This window comes from Myotis nattereri (genome assembly GCF_964212035.1).
Source record: "Myotis nattereri genome assembly, chromosome: 16".
NCBI classification, from domain to species: Eukaryota; Metazoa; Chordata; class Mammalia; order Chiroptera; family Vespertilionidae; genus Myotis; species Myotis nattereri.
Genome location: NC_138091.1, coordinates 36,601,302 through 36,621,638, shown reverse-complemented (window position 1 = coordinate 36,621,638; position 20,337 = coordinate 36,601,302). Strand labels below are relative to the sequence as shown.

Sequence of the window (20,337 nt, the reverse complement as noted above, 5' to 3'; positions counted from 1 at the left end):
CTGGTCAGGGTGCATATGAGAGGCACCCTGATGTCTCTTTCTCTCTCCATCTCTCCCTGCCTCTCCCTTCTTCTCTAAAATCAGTAAAAGCATTTTTTTAAAAATCATTACTGATATCTGTTCTTTAAATAATGCAATTCTTTTGTTTATTTTGTTAATCCTCATCCGAGGACATTTTTTTCCATTGATTTTTAAAGAGGGTGGAAGGTGGGGAGAGAGAGAAACATTGATGTTAGACACATTTATGTGAGACACATCAATTGGTTACCTCCTGCACCTGCCCTGACCGACTGGGGCTGGGGATCGAGCCTGCAATCAAGGTATGTGACCTTGACTAGAATTGAACCAGTGGCCCTTCAATCCGTGGGCAGATGCTCTATTCACTGAGCCAAACCGGCTAGGGCTGAATTCTTTCTTAACCACCTAAATTCTGTAACTACTCCCTGACTTGTTATCAAAACTCTCTTTGACTAAAGAAAGGACATGGGATAATATTCTTGCTGCCATTTACTTTTAGCAAAAGTAGAAATGCTTAGAAAACTTGAAGCATATGAATAGATAGCTAGGCAGGAGTTTAGGTCAGGAATGGTAGAGCTGTAAATTAGCTTAAAACAGAATGAATCGAAGACACTAAAACATTTTCCTCTGCTTCAAATTCCAGGGTCATTGACTTCTACCTTCTCTTGCCATTGGGTTATATAGCTCATACACCTGCTATTTGTATAGCATTTTGTGGTTTAAAAAGCACTTTTCCCACAACCTGCCTTAATTGCTTCTCATAGTAATCTTGTAAGGTGTTGCTTTCAGCTTTCCAGGTTAAGAAACAGGTTTGGAGAGGTAGTAGTTTTATCTCAGGCTAAATGGCTAAAGACTTTAGATGGCTGAAGAATTCAGACTCAGGTCATCTGATGCCTGACCTTCATTTTTCTCTATTCTGTGTTCCTCCCCAGCCAGGTTATTAAGAGAAGTCAGGTTTCTACTCAGTTCCACACTCTGGGTGCAGATGAAGCCACCAGGAAGACTTAGGAACATTTCTCAGATTAGTTACTCTCTCAGGTTTACCATGTTGAATTGTGTAGTCTCATATTTGAAAAAGAAGTCTGAAGCCTATAACTGGTAGTTATATTCTGATTCCCATAAGGCCTCTTCCATACTCATTGAATATCAACTGATAAACATGGTGAGCATTCCTTTGGCAACAGTATTACCATGTACAGTTTTGAGTTGTCTCCTCCATGTGCCCTTGACTGGAATCGAATAGCTAATAGTTCCCTATTAACTGTCCTTTTGACTGGATCATATCTATAGATCTAACCACTGCCCTTATACTTCCCCACTCCATCCCATTCCAGGCAACTCGAGGTAGCAATGAGGGAGAAAAGAAGGAAAGATCATTTTCCTGCCTGCCTCTATTGTTTCTCCCTTTTTCTCTCTTGTCTTATATACACACAGAGCTCCTAACCATGACACTGGAGTTTGAACAAGAAATGGTCATTAAATTCTCCTTATAGGAAGAGAATTCATATAAAGGAGAATATTTATGTATCTTTTACTATACCAAGTTGGATGGATGGACATTTTTGCCTATGGATAAATTAGACTTTCTGTGAGTTGACCTGGGGTCCTAGATACCATATTAATATTGTTGTTATTCGGATAATTTTGCTTTGTCCTAACAACTCCCACACTCAGAATGCAATCTATTTGTAAACTGGAAGATTTGCAGGGCCACAAGTCCACAGGGCACCATCCTATGTGAATAGTTCCCCCTGAAGTATTGAGATTCCCTGTGTATCATTGTGTAGAATAATGAATAACAGTGAAGACTAGCAGCTAGAATAATGCTGTGTAGGTCAAACAGGGTCACCTTTTTGCATCAGGGTCACCTTTTTGCAACCTCTTCATTTTTAAGTAGAACCAGTTGTGTAGTTTGTGAGGATAGGAACCAACTGAGGCTCGTAATACTAGATTTCCGTCTCCCTTCTTGACCTCATTCACTCCCATTAAGTATAGCTAGAGATGATAGAATTTGAGGAACTGTAAACCAGGCAGGAATGTGGAGGCATTAGGGTGTAATCAGTTTTTAGTATTCCAGAAAGAGCGGCTTGTTTCCTTACCACCTTCCTTAATCTTGGTTAATCTTTAGCTTGAAATGTAGAGGATATATAACCTTGGGGAAAACAATGTTAGTTAAGTTTGGGTTTAATAAGAGCACCACCTGCTGGCCATGAAGATATGTGTTTTGAGAGAGCTTGCCAAGACAACTAGTTGTATAGGTGGCTACCACAACTGGCCAGCGGGAGGAGGAAGTGAGCATTGCAAAACACCCCAAGAAAGTGTGTTTTGAGAAAATGGTGGAAGAGTATGAGCAAAACGGTCAAATGAATTGACCCTGGTGAGCCTGTAGTCAAGGTCTTTTCATTTTGTTTGCAGAAATAGTAACTTAAGGTGTTTGTAATCATTTCTGTTTTCTTGTTACTGACCTGATCAAGTATGTGCAATCTTTATTCTCTAATAATAGCACTTTAATGCCATTGCCTATGAAGATATAGAGCAGTGATGGCGAACCTATGACACGCGTGTCAGAGGTGACACACGAACTCTTTTTTTTGGTTGATTTTTCTTTGTTAAATGGCATTTAAATATATAAAATAAATATCAAAAATATAAATCTTTGTTTTACTGTGGTTGCAAATATCAAAAAATTTCTATATGTGACACGGCACCAGAGTTACGTTAGGGTTTTTCAAAATGCTGACACGCCAAGCTCAAAAGGTTCGCCATCACTGATATAGAATGTATGAAATTCTCTAGCTGAATGGGTCCCTATCATTTTCTTTCCATTTCGTATCTCTTTCTTTGCTTACTTTCAGCTTCTCTATATCCAATCTTATTCCATAGGTTTAGCTCTGCGTGGATCCTAGGTTTCATTTCTTCTTCAGGTAGAGCATGAGTTCATATCAGCAATTCCTAAGAGATCGTTTTTGTTCACTGATTGGGGGATTTACCTGTTCACTCTTATATGAAAGTATTTAAAACACAGCATACTTCTGGCAAAGTGTAGCTACCTGAGTTCCCTAAATATTAGTAGTTCATTATTATCCCTAACTGCTTATTCAGTGGGTTTGTAGGAGGAGTTCCTCAACGCCAAGGATGTCCTCTCTTGTGCTTACTCGAATTGTTTGATAGTGGCTGTCTGGATTTAGTTTTTTCTTTTTTTTTTAAAATATATTTTATTGATTTTTTACAGAGAGGAAGGGAGAGGGATAGAGAGTTAGAAACATTGATGAGAGAGAAACATCGATCAGCTGCCTCTTGCACACTCCCCACCGGGTATGTGCCCACAACCAAGGTACACGCCCTTGACCAGAATCGAACCTGGGACCCTTGAGTCCACAGGCCGACCCTCTATCCACTGAACCAAACCGATTAGGGCATGGATTTAGTTATTTTTTTAAAGAAGAGTCTGCTGCCGAAACCGGTTTGGCTCAGTGGATAGAGCGTCGGCCTGCGGACTGAAAGGTCCCAGGTTCGATTCCAGTCAAGGGCATGTACCTGGGTTGCGGGCACATCCCCGGTGGGGGATGTGCAGGAGGCGGCTGGTCGATGTTTCTCTCTCATTGATGTTTCTGACTCTCTATCTCTCTCCCTTCCTCTCTGTAAAAAATCAATAAAATATATTTTTTTAAAAAAAGAAGAGTCTGCAGTCTTTGGGTCCAGCAGAAACTGTGATTGCTTAGCCTATGTTCCAGTAGACAGAGGAGGTGAGAGCTAGGTTACCAGTCCTGCTGCCTCATCTACAGATGGAGAAGCTAACGCCTGGTTAAGTTACTTGTTCTTGTTTTTCCCTCCTATTCAGTGATGGTACTGGGACCTGAATCCAGGTCTACTTCCAGTCCATTGCTTTTTTTTCACTGTCTCCTTTTTTCCCTGGCTTAATTTTCAGTTTTGGGAGAGCAGTGGCTGAGAAAAATAAAAGGAAAAAATTAAATCACAATGGTTTTGTAGTCTCATTAAATAGCCTTTGCCAAGTGGGAGTAACTTTTCTGGTGACAAAGAGGTATCCTGGGTTATAGAGGGAAGTGTTTTCTCCCCTTTCTTACACCTATATATGTTCCAGCTCAGTCCAGCTTTCAGAATGCCTCTAGACCAGCGGTTCTCAACCTGTGGGTCGTGACCCCTTTGGCGGTCGAACACCTTTAACAGGGGTCGCCTAAGACCATCCTGCATATCAGATGTTTACATTACGATTCATAACAGTAGCAATATTATGGTTATGAAGTAGCAACGAAAATAATTTTATGGTTGGGTCACAACATGAGGAACTGTATTTAAAGGGCCAGAAGGTTGAGAACCACTGCTCTAGACCAAGCGTCCTCAAACTACGGCCTGCAGGCCACATGCGGCCCGCCGAAAACATTTATCCGGCGCCGGGTGTTTTTGCCACCGCTGTCTGTCCTGCTTAGCAGCCGACTCGTCCCGGGCCCGCAGTGCGCTTGTGTGGAATGTCTGAGGGACAGTGAACTGGCCCCCTGTTTAAAAAGTTTGAGGACCTCTGCTCTAGACAATGCTTTATTTCCTAAGGGTCAGTAGTCTATTCTCAGAACTAGAAAATAATGTCTGGTCCTAAGACTGCTTGCCCATTAGGGACAATCATCCCTAAAAATGGAAATATTCTTTGTTTTTAAAAGTATATTTTTATTGATTACAGAGAAGTATGGAGAGGGATAGAGAGGTAGAAACATCAATGAGAGAGGAAGTCATCAATTGGCTGCCTCCTGCACTGCCCCATGGGGATCAAGCCCACAACCCGGGCATGTGCCTTGACTGGGAATCGAACTGGTGACCTCTTGGTTCCTGGGTTGATGCTCAACTGCTGAGCCACACCGGCCAGGCGGAAATATTCTATTTCGTATTCATTCTAGTCCTGAAAGGTCTAGTGTTCAAACTTGGTCTTTGAAATGTCATGAAATCCATGGTCTATACCAGGGGTGGGCAAACTTTTTGACTCGAGGGCCACAGTGGGTTCTTAAACTGGACTCAGAAGAAGGAGCTGCGGCCGTGTTTCCCGACGTTGCCATGTTAACACTGCTGCTGGTGAAGGAGCGGAGGGGAGAGCAAGAGAACCCTCCGCTCTTTTGGCTCCGCGGGCCAGATAGAACAGCCGAACTGGCCGGATCCTGCCCGCGGGCCGTAGTTTGCCCACGGCTGGTCTATACTATAGGAAAGAGTGGTAAAATTCTTTAAAACTGCAGAACTCCCTTGAAAATATCCTGTACTCCCCAGTTCCTTAGGAATAATTTGAGAAACATCAGTCTTTACCTGAGTATTAAACCTCTCCATTCTCTGAGCCAAAGAATAATCTTACGGTATAGTGGCTAAGAGTATGGGCTTTAAGGTTGTGCAAACCTGAGTTTGAATGTTGATTCTTACTAACTAAACAGTGTAACCTGGGACAGTTAATTCACCTCTCTGAACCTGGTTTTTTATCTTTAAAAGGAGCATAATGATGATTTCATCAGGGAATTGTTAGGAAGATGGAATGGTATATACACACAATGCCAGCCACCTAGTAATGTGTTCAGAAAATGGGTTATTTATTCCTCTTTTCTTGCCCCACCCAGTCCTAGTTTATATTGAGCACATATGCTACCCTCCGTGGGAGCCAAAATCCCTCATATGTTTAGAAAATATGTTAAGAAGAGTATGTTTGTAATAGTGCTGAAAAAAGAAGGCAGGGCATCAGTGACTAGTTTAGAATGATTTTTTTGAATAATGGAAAACAGGATAACTGTGGGGTAGGAGCTGTTACAGGGAGGTTTTTTGCCAACAGAGAAGGACACAAGCAGGGATTAGACCTGGGCATTTGTCTGGGTGCTGAATTTGAATTTGGATATCCAAGTTGGATTTTCCCCTCTCGTACCTCTGCTCTATCAGTGCCTATTGCCATCATTCTATGCTGTAGTAGTGGTATGGACTCTGAGGCTAGAACTTTTGAGTATGTCCCGGGTGTTTTAATGGTTCCCAGGAGGAATTGGGAGCTAAAGAGAAATGTGCTGGTCTTCAGATTTAAAAGAACCTTGGGAAGCTTTTCAGAACTCTGAAAAAAACAAAAAACCACCCACACTTATGTCTGTTGTGGTGAAATTTCAGCATATTGAGACTATGAAAAGGAAGATCTGAGTTTCAGGTTGCCACTAGAGGAATCTAGCCAGAACAACAGGGCAAGAAATAGAAATGAAAGGCATATAGATGGAAAAGAGGTGGAACAGCCTCTATTTGTAGATGAAATACTGTGTATGTAGAAAGTCCTAAGGAATCTACAACAGTGAAAAGCTTTTAGTAATGAGTTTAGCAAGATCACAGGATATAAGATTAGTATATTTTAAAAATTACTGTATTCTTATACTATCAATGAACAATTAATTATAAGTTGAAATTTTTTAAGTGCTGTCAAACACAAAATACTTAAGAATAAACTTAACAAAATGTAAATATGATATATACATTGAGAACTGACAAACATTGCTGAGAGAAAATTAAAGAAAATCTTAAAATATGGAGAGAGATACCATGTTCATGGACTCAAAGACTCAGTACTGATGGCAGTTCTCCCCACATTGACCTATTAGAATCAGTTTAATGCCACAACAAGCTTTTTTTGTTTGTTTGCTTGTTTTTTCAAAAGCTTAAAAGAGGAGAACAAATCCACCTACAAGTGAATAAGAATCAGTTTGTCTTACCTGCACACTGGATGTTAGAATACAATGGAGTAAAGCCTTAAAAGTCTGAGATAAGTCTAAAAAGATTAATTTGTGATGTTGAATATTAACTAATCAGCTAAAAAAACTAGATAATCTCAAATTGGGGTGGTGGGGCTCTAGAGGAAAGTGGGGGAATATGGTATAGTTCTTATTTAAGGGGAAAGATGTAGTGCACAATACAGTGCCTGCTACACAGGAGAGAGTGGATATTGAATGGTTATATCTCTTTGTTAAATGGTATTTAAATATATAAAATAAATATCAAAAATACAAATCTTTGTTTTACTATGGTTGCAAATATCAAAAAATTCCTATATGTGACAAAGCATCAGAATTAAGTTAGGTTTTTTCAAAATACTGACACGCTGAGCTCAAAAGGTTTGCCATCACTGCTCTAGAAGAATAGAAACAGGATGTTTATCAGTCTTTCAAACCAATAAAGTTAAACATCAGAATATGAACAGAAAACTCCATCAATTTAACAAAAGGTGTTTGGGGGTGTATTTTGGTTTTGAACTTGAAGAATAAAAAAGGCCAAAGTGACTTGCTTGTGAATAGGAGAATGACCTTCGTAAGGTTCAGATAAAGAGTTATTCTATATCAGCAGCAGCCAACGGGTGGTCCGTGGTATGATGTTTCCCTGGCTGGTGTGGCTCAATTCGTTGGGGCATTGTCCTGTGCACCCAAGGGTTTTGGGTTCAACCCCTTGCCCTAGGGCACATGCAGGAAGCAACCAGTCAATGTGTCTCTTGCACATCCATGTGTCCCCACTCTCCCCCTCTTTTCCACTCTCTAGAAGTCAATGGAAAAAATATTGTGGGGTGAAGATTAAAAACAACAAAAGAATGGTGTGATGTAGATCTTGCCTACTGCGAGAGTCAGAGTTACTGGTGAACTCACCTCACTTCATGAGATAGGCGCCCATAGGCCAGGTGTTTGGACTAACCTTTAGGTGTTTTGTGTTTCTTGCAGATGTTCCCACAAGCCTGCACTTCCAGAGCATGCTGAAATCTCAGTGGCAGAATAAACCTTTTGACAAAATCAAACCTCCCAAAAAATTTTCACTTAAGCACAGAACACCCATGCCAGGCAGTCTGCCAGATCCAACTCGTAAAGACAGGCACAAGTTGGTCAACTCCTTCTTAACAACAGCCAGTAAGTTTTAGAGGACCAGGGAGTCCTCTAGTTATTTTTCTGTTCCTTTTATAGTCTCACGTTACTGGTTTGCTATGGCAGTATGTTGGGTTTGGGAATTGACTATACAAAGTCAGCTTATAGTCTACTTCTACTTGTCTTGGATTTTTTCAGATGGACCCAGAATGCTCAGTGAACAGCCATCAGTGGCACAGCATTGGGCCCATCTGTGAACAGGCTCTCTTCTGTAGCCTGGTGTCACATTTCTCTGGTTGAGGACCCTTTGGGCTCCCTAGCCATTTTGCTATTTGCTAGAAGCATCAGCCCCAGAGGACTGTCCTGCTGCCCCAGGTGTCTATCACTGGCCTAGAGAGAACTCAAGAGCTCGGAATTTAAGTAAGATTAAGAGAAGGTATTTCACAGCTCTTTTTCTGTTCCCCTCTTCAGAGCTGTCCCATCACCAAACCCGGCCTGACAGGACCCACAGGCAGCACTTAGACGATGTGGGGTCTGTGCCTGTGGTGGAGCGAGTGACAGCGCCAAAAGCAGAGCGCTTGCCCAACCCACCACCACTCGTGCATGACCCAAACCACAGCAAAATGAGATTGCGAGACCATTCATCTGAGAGAAGTGAAGGTAGGGCCAGGCCCGGCACCTCTACCTGCATTGCACCTGCTCGGGGCTTTCTGGGGCAGCCTGCGCTTCTCTTAATTGCCCCCAGCTTTGTCCTTCACTCTAGGAAGGCAGAGTAGAGGGACCTTACTGCTTCTAAATGCAGGCCACTTCCTACTGCCGCAGCAACCTCTGCCCAGCCCCTTACCAGTTTGCTTCACCTTTTTATCCTCCAGGCTTAGAAAGCATTTTGCCTTTACTGTGTATTGCTGCAATTCCTAGCCTTTGCTAGGAATTACAAGTAGAGCTGGTAGAGGTAGCCACATATTCTTCTTTTCTGTTGACTTCTGCAGTGTTGAAGCATCACACAGACTTGAGCAGTTCGAGCTACTTGGCAGCCTCCCACCATTCACCGCACAGTCCTTTGGTGCGACAGCTCTCCACCTCATCAGACACCTCTGCATCCACCAGCTCCAGCCCACAGGTTACAGCCAGCACATCTGTAAGTACCTGCATGAAATTGGCCGCACAGCCCCTCTGCAGTTTCAGCTCATTCAAATGTCTCTTTGGGACAGTTTAGAGAGTGAATTATGAAGCCCAGGGCAGTTATGGGGACTCAGCTCATTTCAGAGAGGAAGGGAGAGAGGGGTAGAAACATCAGTGATGAGAGAGAATCATTGATTGGCTGCCTCCTGCATGGCCCCATACTGGGGATTGAGCCCACAACCCAGGCATGTGCTTTGGACTGGAATCGAACCTGGGACCCTTCAGTCCGCAGGCCAATGCTCTATCCACTGAGCCAAACCAGCTAGGGTGTTATGTGTCTTTTTAAAATCAGAGTGGTGGTATTTGATTTTCAACAGAAAATCAAATTGAGTTGTTTTTCATAATAGAGATGGATCTGTGTTGAGCCATCCATAGAAAGCTTGATGCAGAGAAAAACCCTTAAAGTGGTCTATGACTATTCAAGATCTGTGGGACTAAGTTTCACATAGCACTCAACAGTACCATGGCTCTAACCCTCTTAGTCTAAGAAGTAAGCCAATACCTGTAGGTATTAAAGACATTTGATCTCCCAGCTTTTAACTCTACTGGTGAGTGGAGCTACTGTACCAAGAATAAAGACTGATGTTAGGGTGCCTGGAACAGAAGGGAGAAGGCCCATGCTTTTCCGAGGTACAGAGCAGAATTACAGATCCAGCAGGCTACCCTGGCAGTGCTTACTGGTACACTCACAGTCACCTCATAAGTACTGCATTCTATCCAGAAAACTGGTCTCATAGCCATTTCAGACACACATTAGAATTTCGTTATAATATTTAGTTCCTCAAGGTGTGCCTCCTTGAATACATCTACCTGTAGTGGCTTTCTGTACTAAAGGGTCCTTTATGTAGTAATTATAATAATAATGGTAATACTAATAATAAAACATTGCCACTGTAATGTGTCAGTGCTAAGTGTTTTCCACGTGTTCTTTTGGTCAGTTCTATAATACCCTTTGAGGTATAGTTGGTGTTAAGGATTCCCATTTTGTAAACAGGGAAACTAAGGCTTTCCAAAGTTAAATAAATTGCATAAGCAAGGCAATTTGTGATGGTTATAATTGTGATTCAAACCCAGGCCGCCTGGCTGCAGAGCTGGCTCTCTTACATTACATACACAGTGTTGACCACTGGGGCACCCCATAGAAGAGGCACCTTATGCAGGTGCTTTGAAACCCCTTCAGAACTGACATCAAGAAACTTCTAAGCCCACAAAATGTGCTCACTAGGTAACTGTGATCAGGTAGGAATTCACATTGTTCTGTCTTTGCTCTTAATAGTCTCCATGTTCCTTCCTCTTCTTCACCTCCTACATTCCACAAATTTTGTCTAAATAGGTGTATGTAGTATCTATCACAAACTTAGCTACCCATCAGCAAAAGGTAGATAACCAAAAGACCAAAGGATTTCAGAGGGAGTTGAATTCTGATAGAAAATCTGAACTCTGAGATTCAGTATTTCTCACCTGCCAACCCTCCTGTGTCTGGAGACTGTAAACTTGGGCCTGGATCATTTGACATTTTTACTTATTTATTGAATATTAATTTTGTACATAACCCTGTGTTAATCATTAAGGCTCTTGCTGCCCTTTTTTATTTTTCTCTAAGAAGCTGGATTTATTTAATAAAGTGAAAGCCCAGATACTTAAAATAAGGTAGAGAAACTAAAGGACATGGAGAGACATTTAGGGGGACAGAGAGCAGGAAGAGGTGTGTATGCTAGTGCTTCACAAAAGATTGTGGATGCATCGGAATCAACTCAATTACTTTTAAAAATATCCCTGAAGATTCTGATTTCATAGTCAGAAAGGGGAGTCCGAGAATTTTTTTTTTAAAGCTCTCCCTCTTCATCTTGCTTCTGATGTGCAGCCAGGTTTGGGAACCACTGTCCATTCCCATCACCTGCTCTCTCTGATTCTAAACAGGAGAAGAGCAGTTATGTTTGACCAAATTAGTATCTGACGGAATGGGGGTGAGTCATTTTAGGGAAAATATATACCTGTTTCTGGCAGCAGTTTCACTTTTTAAAAAAATTTATTTTATAGAGAAAGAAACATCGGTTGGCTGCCTCATGTACGCCCCCTATTAGGGATCAAGCCCGAAATCTGGGCATGTGCCTGACTGGGAATTGGACCAGTGACCTGTTGTATGGGATGACACTCAGCCACCTGAGCCATACCAGCCGAGCTCGCATTCATTCTTTTTTTTTTTTTTTAATATATTTTATTGATTTTTTTTTTTTTTTTTTACAGAAGGTAAGGGAGAGGGATAGAGAGTTAGAAACATCAATGAGAGAGAAACATCGATCAGCTGCCTCCTACACACCTCCCACTGGGGATGTGCCCACAACCAAGGTACATGCCCTTGACCGGAATCGAACCTAGGACCTTTCAGTCCATAGGCTGACGCTCTATCCACTGAGCCAAACCGGTTAGGGTTCGCATTCATTCTTGATTAAGGTATATGGAAAGCTTTCTGTTGGGGTTTCCTTAAGGAACTCGTCTTATAGTAGGACATACAGTTTCAACAAAGGTGTGGCAGTCAATGACAGTCTATTCCAGTGATTTTCACCCAATATGCTGCAAGAATTTTTAAAACATGCAATACCTGACTATGTAGTCCAGGGCACTGACCTCTTTTCCCTTAGATTGTCAAATAAGAAAATGACAACAGCCAACACAACCATATCCATCTGGTGTGACTGAATCAAAATTATACCTTTTGTTGTTGTTGTTATATCAGGAAAAAATATATTCTTGGGTGTGCCACAAAATTTTACTAATTAGTTTACATGTGCCATGAGATAGAAAAGGTTGAAAATCACTGATCTATTTTCACTTGATAGAGAAGGAACTTCAGGTGAGAAAGACATTGTGATAACCTTAAGTCATAGGTAACGCAGTTAAATTCCTTGCCCAGGAAGCGCACTGCCTTTCAACATTCTCTGAGAATGTCCTGAAATGATGGGGTGAGTCAATTATATGTCGCCCTCCAGAAACAGTAGAGTGGTTGGTTGTAGGGAGCAACCTCTTCCTCATCTTCTTCACTAACCTCTTCTGGGCCAAGCACACATGGTGGTTTGGGTTTGAATGCAGTCTCTTAGGTGTTTCCAGCTGTATTGTCGCCACGGCAGCACATTTGTCACCCACTGTTTCCCTCTGGCCTCTCACAGCTCAATTGCCAGTCTCTGTGGCAGGGTGGAGGGTGTTTGCTATCTGGGCACAAACAGCTAGTGGGCTTTTTCCTCCATCTACCAAGCCCTTTGGCTTTATTCCTTCTTTGATGTCCCAGCTGCTGTAGGTGCCCACCTTCTCATAGGATCCTCATTAGTCTTTCCCAAGAGTTTCATCTTCTCAACTTACCTTTCCAGGAGTGAGCTATAGAACCCAGTCCTCTTCTTCAGTTTCTCTCCACTCATCTAGAAAGCTCTCAGCTCTTCCCCCAAGAATAATAGCCACAAAGAGGGAAATCACATAGTGGCTGAGCAGATGATGGGTTCACATTTAGTTGAAGAGTTCAGATCTATAAGAAGGAGGTGATTTCATGACATCCAAGGTTAGATGATCTATTGAGCTGGACCTATTTTGGGGGCATCTTTCAGGATAAGGGAAATCATCTTTATAACCCGAAGAATCACCACTAGGTTTAAGCATTGCTTTTAGGAGCTACTGTGAGTCTGAGTCATGGTTGGGGACAAAAAGGGGGAGCAGAAAGGATTTAAAGTGGAGAGAGGTGCCTGGCTGGAGTGGCTCAGTTGGTGTTAGGTGTCCTTCCCATGCACCAGGAGGGTTGCAGGTGCAATTTCCAGTCAGGGCCCATGCCTGGGTTGCAGACTCGACCCCCGGTAGAGGGCATGAAGGGACAGCTGATTGCTATCTCTATCTCTCTTCCTCTTTGTCTAAAAAAAAAATCAATTTAAAATGTGTATTAAAAATTATTTTAAAGTAAGGGGGAAGGGTAGTAAAGGTGTTTATAGAGGAATAGGAACCACAACTGACTCAAGGCCCCAGAATACCCACCCTGTGAAATTCACAGAATTCTCTTCACATGAGCCCATGAAGGGGGCGGGTGGACAGTGAGACCTGTGCACAGGAGGTACTTACCAGGACCCACCTAATATTTCTCCTGAGGGCTTTGTTATGGGAGACCATCTTCTAGAAGCAAGCAGCTGCTGCCCAGCCCCCACCTGTGGGACCCAAGTGCCTGTTTATTGGTGATTCTGTTTTAAGTCTCTGTGTATGCTTTGATGTTTGTAGAATTGTGCCTCTTTCAAACTTACCTTTGTCTTACAGCAGCCAATAAGGAGGAGAAGGGGAGAGAGCTCATTTGACATTAACAACATTGTCATCCCAATGTCTGTTGCTGCAACAACCCGTGTAGAGAAACTGCAATACAAGGAAATCCTTACTCCCAGGTAGAGGACTTAAATAAATCAGCTTCTCTCCTTATTCCTTTTTACTTTGTCTCTCATCACTGAGCTCTGGGTCCTAGCTTTGAGTTTTGTCTTCTTTTTAAGAGGAAGTTGTGTGTAACAGAAGTGAAATTATTTCTTATTAGTTCTCTCTCATTCCATTATTTAAGTCTAATCCAGTGGTTCTCAACCTTCTGGCCCTTTAAATACAGTTCCTCATGTTGTGACCCAACCATAAAATTATTTTCGTTGCTACTTCATAACTGTAATGTTGCTACTGTTATGAATCGTCATGTAAATATCTGATATGCAGGATGGTCTTAGGCGACCCCTGTAAAGGGTCGTTCAACTGCCAGAGGGGTTGCGACCCACAGGTTGAGAACCACTGGTCTAATCAGACCACAGGCCACAAAGTGGTGATAGACGTTATTTGGTTTTGACACAACAGTGTGTTTTAAAATACTGAATTTGTCGTCAGCATCAAAGCAGGACTTCACATATGAATCTCTGTTTCTAGCTTTTGTTGTTATATCAGAAGATTGGGTGCCCGTGTATATGCGATCCCATGTGGTAGCAATCTGCTGGTGCTAAATAGTGGTGGTCCCTTTAAATAGGTTCCTTTGTTTTTGTCAGTCTCCGAACCTGCATTGGGTTTTTTGCCCTTGTGGATATTGAGTGTGGGGCCTCTTTTAGAGGCCTCCAGGGCAAAGGAGGACAAGCTCTATAAGAGGGCAGAGCCTGCCAGCAGAAAGCAGTGTCACTCATAGGTACATGGCTCTCATTCTTGCATGGACATGTTTAACCTGCTCCGGAAACTTGCCATCTCATGATTGTCCCTTCTTGGTTTTGCAGCTGGCGGGAGGTTGATTTTCGGTCTCTGAAGGGGAATCCTGACGAAGAGAATGAAGAGGTAATGGCATGGTCATTCTTTCTTAAAGAAGATACACACGTGGGTGTACACATCCAGACCTGTGGTGTCAAATGCTGCAAGCTCACATTCCTGTTTTGACAGGGAAGAGGCTGGTGTGGGGTGGGGCTGGCTCTAGAATTGACCTACCCATTCTTAAACTCAGCTTCCTGGAAGAAATTGTTAATCATTGAAGCTGCTCTATTGCAGATCGAGGACTTGTCTGATGCAGCCTTCGCCGCCCTGCATGCCAAATGTGAGGAGATGGAGAGGGCTAGGTGGCTGTGGACGACAAGCGTGCCACCCCAGCGGCGGGGCAGCAGGTGATGGGACAGGGAATTTGGGCCGTGTCCATGGAATTGCCACTGCATCTCAATTGCTTTTGCTCTTCATATTCAGCCATTGGCAGTAGCCGAGAATACAGAAGTTCCTTGGTGTTTGTTGCAACCAGTGAGAATATAAGCAGTCAGACTCTGGTCTCCTGAAAAGCAGGCTGACCGACATTTGGAGGCCTCACCACACACTGTCTTTCCTTTGGACAGTGGAGCATGGTTGTGTGGTCGTGCTCGAAAGAACTGCCCCACCTTATCTCCAGTTATTGTTCACAGTTGAACTAATTTCCCTTCCCCTGTGAGTTCTAGGCATTGGGCAGGGATCAGCGCTGGCATTGTTCAGCTCTGGCTTTCTTTTGGGATGACAGTTCTAGATGTCATATTGGGTAGCCACCTTTGTACTCAGTGGTGGGAGGATGTGAGGGGATTTGTGATTCCTGGGAAAGAACTGTTGGTGTTAGTCTACCTTGGCTCCTCTGGTGGGACACTTGCTGTCATGCCTCTCCAGAACCCTCCTCCCCCACCCCCCAATAATATACTAGAAATTCCCTTTACTCAGGCACTCAGATTTGCACTTCTTCATGTACAGATCTTACAGGTCATCAGACGGCCGGACAACCCCCCAGCTGGGCAGTGCCAACCCCTCCACCCCCCAACCCCCCTCTCCTGATGTCAGTAGTAGCCACTCTTTGTCGGAGTTCTCCCACGGTCAGTCCCCCAGGAGCCCCATCAGCCCGGAACTGCACTCGGCCCCCCTCACCCCTGTGGCACGGGACACTCTACGACACCTAGCCAGTGACGACACCCGTTGTTCCACGCCAGAGCTGGGGCTGGACGAGCAGGTAAGGGATGCTGCCTCTGCATGCGTTGGCAGGTGGGGGGTGAGATGGGGAAGGGGCAGCACTGCTGAAGATGGATCTTCATGTCATGACTCCCTCCCATTGTGAAGGGGAGGAGGGGCTGCACTTGAAATTGACCTTCTGAAGGCACAATGGAACTGGCCATGGTTAAAAGGGCGCCCATTCTGTGAGGGGTCTTCCCAAACCACCCAGGAACTCGAGAGAGACTGGTCAGGGACTCTAGTCCACATGTGTTGGGGCAGGAGGCAGCTGGTACTGGGTGCTCACCAAGGCAACTTGTCTGCCCACAGTCTGTCCAGCCATGGGAGCGGCGAACCTTCCCCCTGGCGTACAGTCCCCAAGCAGAGTGTGAGGACCAACTGGATGCACAGGAACGGGCAGCTCGCTGCACTCGGCGCACCTCAGGCAGCAAGACTGGTCGAGAGACAGAGGTGGCACCCACCTCACCTCCCATTGTCCCCCTCAAGAGTCGGCATCTAGCAGCAACAGTCACAGCTCAGCGTCCAACTCACAGATGAGCGGGAGACGAGAATCTAAAGACTCACTAACTATTGGCATTAAAGCTTCAGAAATCTCTGCGTTTGATATTCAAACATCATATGCCGGAAATTTTCACAGTTTTTAGTGAATTTAAGGAATTTAGATTCTGCTTTGTTATTTTTTTTTCTCATTTTGATTTTTGTTTTGTTTTGGTTTTGGTTTCCATGTTTGTTGTCACACACCTGAGCACTTCCTCCAGCTGGCAACAGAAGTTCAGGATAAGACCCTGCTGGCCTGGTCCTGGCACATCCTCTGCACTGTTGAATCACTGGACTTAGCGGCGTTTGATGACCACCTCTCCCTCGCACCTGTGGGCAGGGTGGAACAGCCAAGTGGGCAGAGGGAATGGAAAGCTCCAGCTCAGTATTGCCACCTTAGGTTAGGGTGGGAGAGCAGCTCGCTCTGGGCTCTTACCCCTCCCCACTCCTCTGCTCCCCTCCCACCTGTGGCTTGGCTCAGCTCCGGCCCTCCTGGCTGGGTCTCCCTTGGCCATCTGTGCTGGAGCACCCGCGCCAGAGCCTCAGCTGTAACTGCCAGCTAGAATGGCTTCCCCTGCCACCCAGATCTCGGAGACGTATGTGGGGTTTCCTCTGCATTTGGTCATCTCTGTATTGACTCCTTAACTGCAGTTAACCTGGCTGTGGCTGCTCAGGTCCCCATCCTGCCCCTTCGTGCTCTTGTCTGCTCCCCATGCCATATACATACCTACGCACACCAGTTCTTCCACTGGGACCTTTTTCCCTCTCCTGTTCCATGAAGCTAGAGTTAGGACTACTTAACCTCTATTCCCACCTCTGCAAACCAGGGGTCTGCGAAGTGAGCAGCCATTTCTTCTGTGTAATTCTGTTTTCTCCGGCTGATCCGTTCAGTCGTTTCCTTCCCCCTCCAGTTCCCTGTCAGAGTCAGTTCGGCCCTTCCTCCTTTAAGTTTCCCTTTCCTGTGGAACATTGTCTGGTCCCAGCTGTGGTTCCCACCGCTCCCCCGTGATCACTCCCTGGTGGTTACCCTTGTGCCTGTCTCATGTATGATCACATTACCAAAAGGGGCAATAAGGACTTTTTTTTTTTTTGCCATTTTGTAATCATATAAAAATAGTAAGCAAACTGCTTAATGGTTGGGGTTTTTTCACAATTTTCAACATTAGTGATTCTTTTTGATTCTGTTTGCAAGTTAAAGGGTTTGTCATTGTTTCTTTAAAAAAACAATAATGCACCATATCCCTATGCATAAAGTGCTTCTTCTATTTATAAGGTTGAAAATTCTGAATAACCCTTTTAGCATTGTAAAAAAAAAAAAACAAAAACAAAAATGGAAAAAAAAACCTTGTATTTTGTAAATATTTTCTTTTTTCTGCTTTGAGCTGTGTATTGGCAGCGAAACATGTAGCTGTCTTTGTTCTATAGAAATGCTTTTCTTCAGAGAAGCTGATCTTTGTTAATGTCTTGATTCTGTTCGCAAAGCACAGACTAGTGCTTTAAAAAAAAAAAAGGAAGGAAAAAATGAAAAAAATAATAAAAAAAAGTTACAGAACTTTGTGTGCTGGGCCTTTTTTGCCACTTGGACATGGTATTGCTGCACAGTTCTCTGGTGTCCTGACTTGCTGTGGACTTTGAGACGTCTCTCTTCTGTCGTATGGGCACCTCGCAGGGTCATCTTACCACCAGAAAGCAGGTGGGGGCCAGTGAGAACATATGCTTCGTATGGAGCCTGAGCTGCTTATCTGCTGCCTGAGATTACAGTATCTTTGAGGAGGCCAGGTGCTTGATTTTCTTTCTATAAAGATGAGTAAGTGGGTGGGCCTGTTCTTTATTGTATTTTTCCTTTTCATGGCAGTCAAGTTGAAACCGCCAATGAGCTGCCTATCCTGGTCGTGGAAGCAGCAGTTGGCGAGGCCACGTTTGTGGCCGCCCTGCTGTTGCTCCTCTAGTTACAGTTGCGATCGCTACTTCAGCTTCTGTCTGCAGTGGCTAAGGAAAAGCTGAGCAAAGTCATATTTTGAAACTTGGAAAATCTAAGGGCTCCATGTTAAGACCTTGAACTGATTACTGAGGAACAATAAGATGAGGGTTTGTTTTGTTATTGTTTCTCTTTGTGACATTGCTAGGGGTTGGCTGGTATCCCTGTTTTGATTTAGCAGACCTGTTCCCCAGTACTGCTCCCAAGAGGAGGAAGGCAGCTCTGTAAGCCTGCAAGAGAGGTAAGCCATTCCTTCAGCTGATTGGCTGGTGTTCTGCTTCAGCCCCAGGCCTCGAGGCTCATTTCCAGGGAAGAAAACATCTCATATAGCAACCCCTGTCTTTTCAGGGTTGAAATCACTAGAATGGGTCAGCCCCAAGGGTATTGACCAGGACCTTTCTGAGCACCAGAATGAGACAGTCGGCCTGAAAATGAAAAGGTTGAGAACTCTTCTTTCACCTTCTGGGCCCTAGAGAGAGTTGGTAAACCCTCATGGCCCGGTTTTAACAACATTGTCTTTCCCTATTCGGAGCTAAGTTCTCCAAAGCTGAAAAAAGACATGAAAGTCATACATCCCATAGCATTTGTCTTTTGAATTTATGCACATAGACCTCATTTAATCGGTAATAACTTTATTCCAAATTCACTTTTACAGCAACAGTCCGTGTATATCATTTGTTAAAACACACAATACACCATGTGGACATTCACAGACAGGAAGCTAAGCTAAGATTGTTCCCCCCACCCCACCCCCCACCCTTAAAATTACTGAAGAATCATGGGACTTGCAAGTGTCAGAAATTGCCCTGCCAGACACTGCAAATTCATGGGCTAAGTCCATTAGGAGGTGAGCCTGGGTCAGTGCCCAGGATAACCCTTTTCAAAACTGAAGCGCAACTAGAAGTCTCATGAAGCCACGGACCTATAGATGGGACACAGTGACCTCCATCTTTACCCTCATCCCTGCCTCTTGGGGGACAAAGATAAAGGAGGGTGAAGGAAAAGATCTTGGCAGCTGCTAGATACTGGCTGCATGTCCAGAGTCAGTGGGAAAAGTGACACAGAGGTGCCCACGGCTTACAGCAAAGTTTGCCAGGGTCTGGGAGGCACGATTGTGGGCTTGGGGCCCAGCAAGAGACCAGAGCAACCACATCTCCAGATTCCTCCACAAGCCTCACCGCCTGCACCTGGCTGGGAAGGACATGGGAAGCAGCTGGCAGCTACTGCACTTGGGAATCCAGTCGGTGAAAAGGCGGCACCCCCAGGACCTCTAGCAAATGCAGTTGAAATGGCGAAGAAAAGGGTTACAAGGAGGTTTAACTGCTGCACTCCAAAACTTCCCCTTGCCCATGGTAACTATCTTACAGGTTCCTCCCCCCAACCCCTATAGCACAACAAGCAATCGCAAACAGGATACAGTCTCACCATTGAAGTCAATTTAAATGGAACTATTGATAGAATGGAGAGCTTGAAGGAACCCGGCATAGAGCATACCCAGCCCACCCAAGGGACACTGACTGGAGAGAGGGAATGGGGAGAACTCAGCCCTGGGGGATTGTCCTCATTTAAGGTCACAAGCCAGCACCCCTTTCTCTCTCCTCCCCAACACTGACCTGATCACCCTCAACCATAATTTTGAGGCTGACCCCAAGCAGCCCACCCTCCCAGGGAGATTCCAGGGCCCTCGGAGTCAGGTGTCAGAGAAGAGGGCACCCGAGCTGCAGGAAGAGGAGTGCAGCGCACTAGTGGCAGTGATGAGGGGCCACGTCTAACAGCTACCAGTCCTTTCAACCACATTTCCTTTTTCTTTCTCAGAACCGCAAGAGCAGCTGGGACTCACGGGACGGCCGAAAGCTCTGACTGCAAATGAAGCCTCCGGCCCAGCTGCCTTCAACTAAACCGGAAGTGGCAGAACCGGTCCCGAGGCTGAATTTCTTTAAGCAGCCGTTTCCACAGCGGCTGCTTCCCTTTCCCGAGGCAGCAGACGGACTCCTGCCAGGTCCGCGGGCTCTGGCCAGGCTTCGGGAATGGTGTCTCCTGGCGCGTCATCCTTCCTCTGCCGGGCAGCTGTGGCGGCAAGGCCTGGGACCTCTCCCCAGCTGGCGCTGGCTTCATCTTCCTGGTGATGCAGGGCTGCTGTGGGGCTTCTCCAGACTGTGGCCAGAGAGGGCATTTTCACGCTGCAAGCCAAGCCAGCCCAAGACACAGCTCTGCCCGGCACAGGGAAGCCTGGGGTGGGGAGGGGCACAGCTTCCTTGGTCCTCATCCTGTGCGTCAGGC

The 20,337-nt window shown here is 44.8% G+C and overlaps 1 protein-coding gene across 2 annotated transcripts in view; it reads left to right on the top strand.

Annotated features, from left to right (window-relative positions):
* The window catches only part of KANSL1 (KAT8 regulatory NSL complex subunit 1), a 120,704-nt gene extending 103,073 nt beyond the window's left edge, over positions 1–17,631 (top strand). Inside the window, exons 7-14 of one of the 2 annotated variants that reach the window (XM_081109042.1) lie at positions 7,737–7,919; positions 8,346–8,534; positions 8,864–9,012; positions 13,344–13,465; positions 14,315–14,372; positions 14,580–14,692; positions 15,291–15,543; positions 15,852–17,631. In XM_081109042.1, coding sequence (XP_080965168.1) covers positions 7,737–7,919; positions 8,346–8,534; positions 8,864–9,012; positions 13,344–13,465; positions 14,315–14,372; positions 14,580–14,692; positions 15,291–15,543; positions 15,852–16,079 — 1,295 coding nt within the window. In that variant the 3' untranslated portion in view covers positions 16,080–17,631. The remainder of the gene's footprint in view (positions 1–7,736; positions 7,920–8,345; positions 8,535–8,863; positions 9,013–13,343; positions 13,466–14,314; positions 14,373–14,579; positions 14,693–15,290; positions 15,544–15,851) is intronic. The other variant, XM_081109043.1, reaches the window with a different exon arrangement.
* The last annotated feature ends 2,706 nt before the right edge of the window (positions 17,632–20,337 follow it).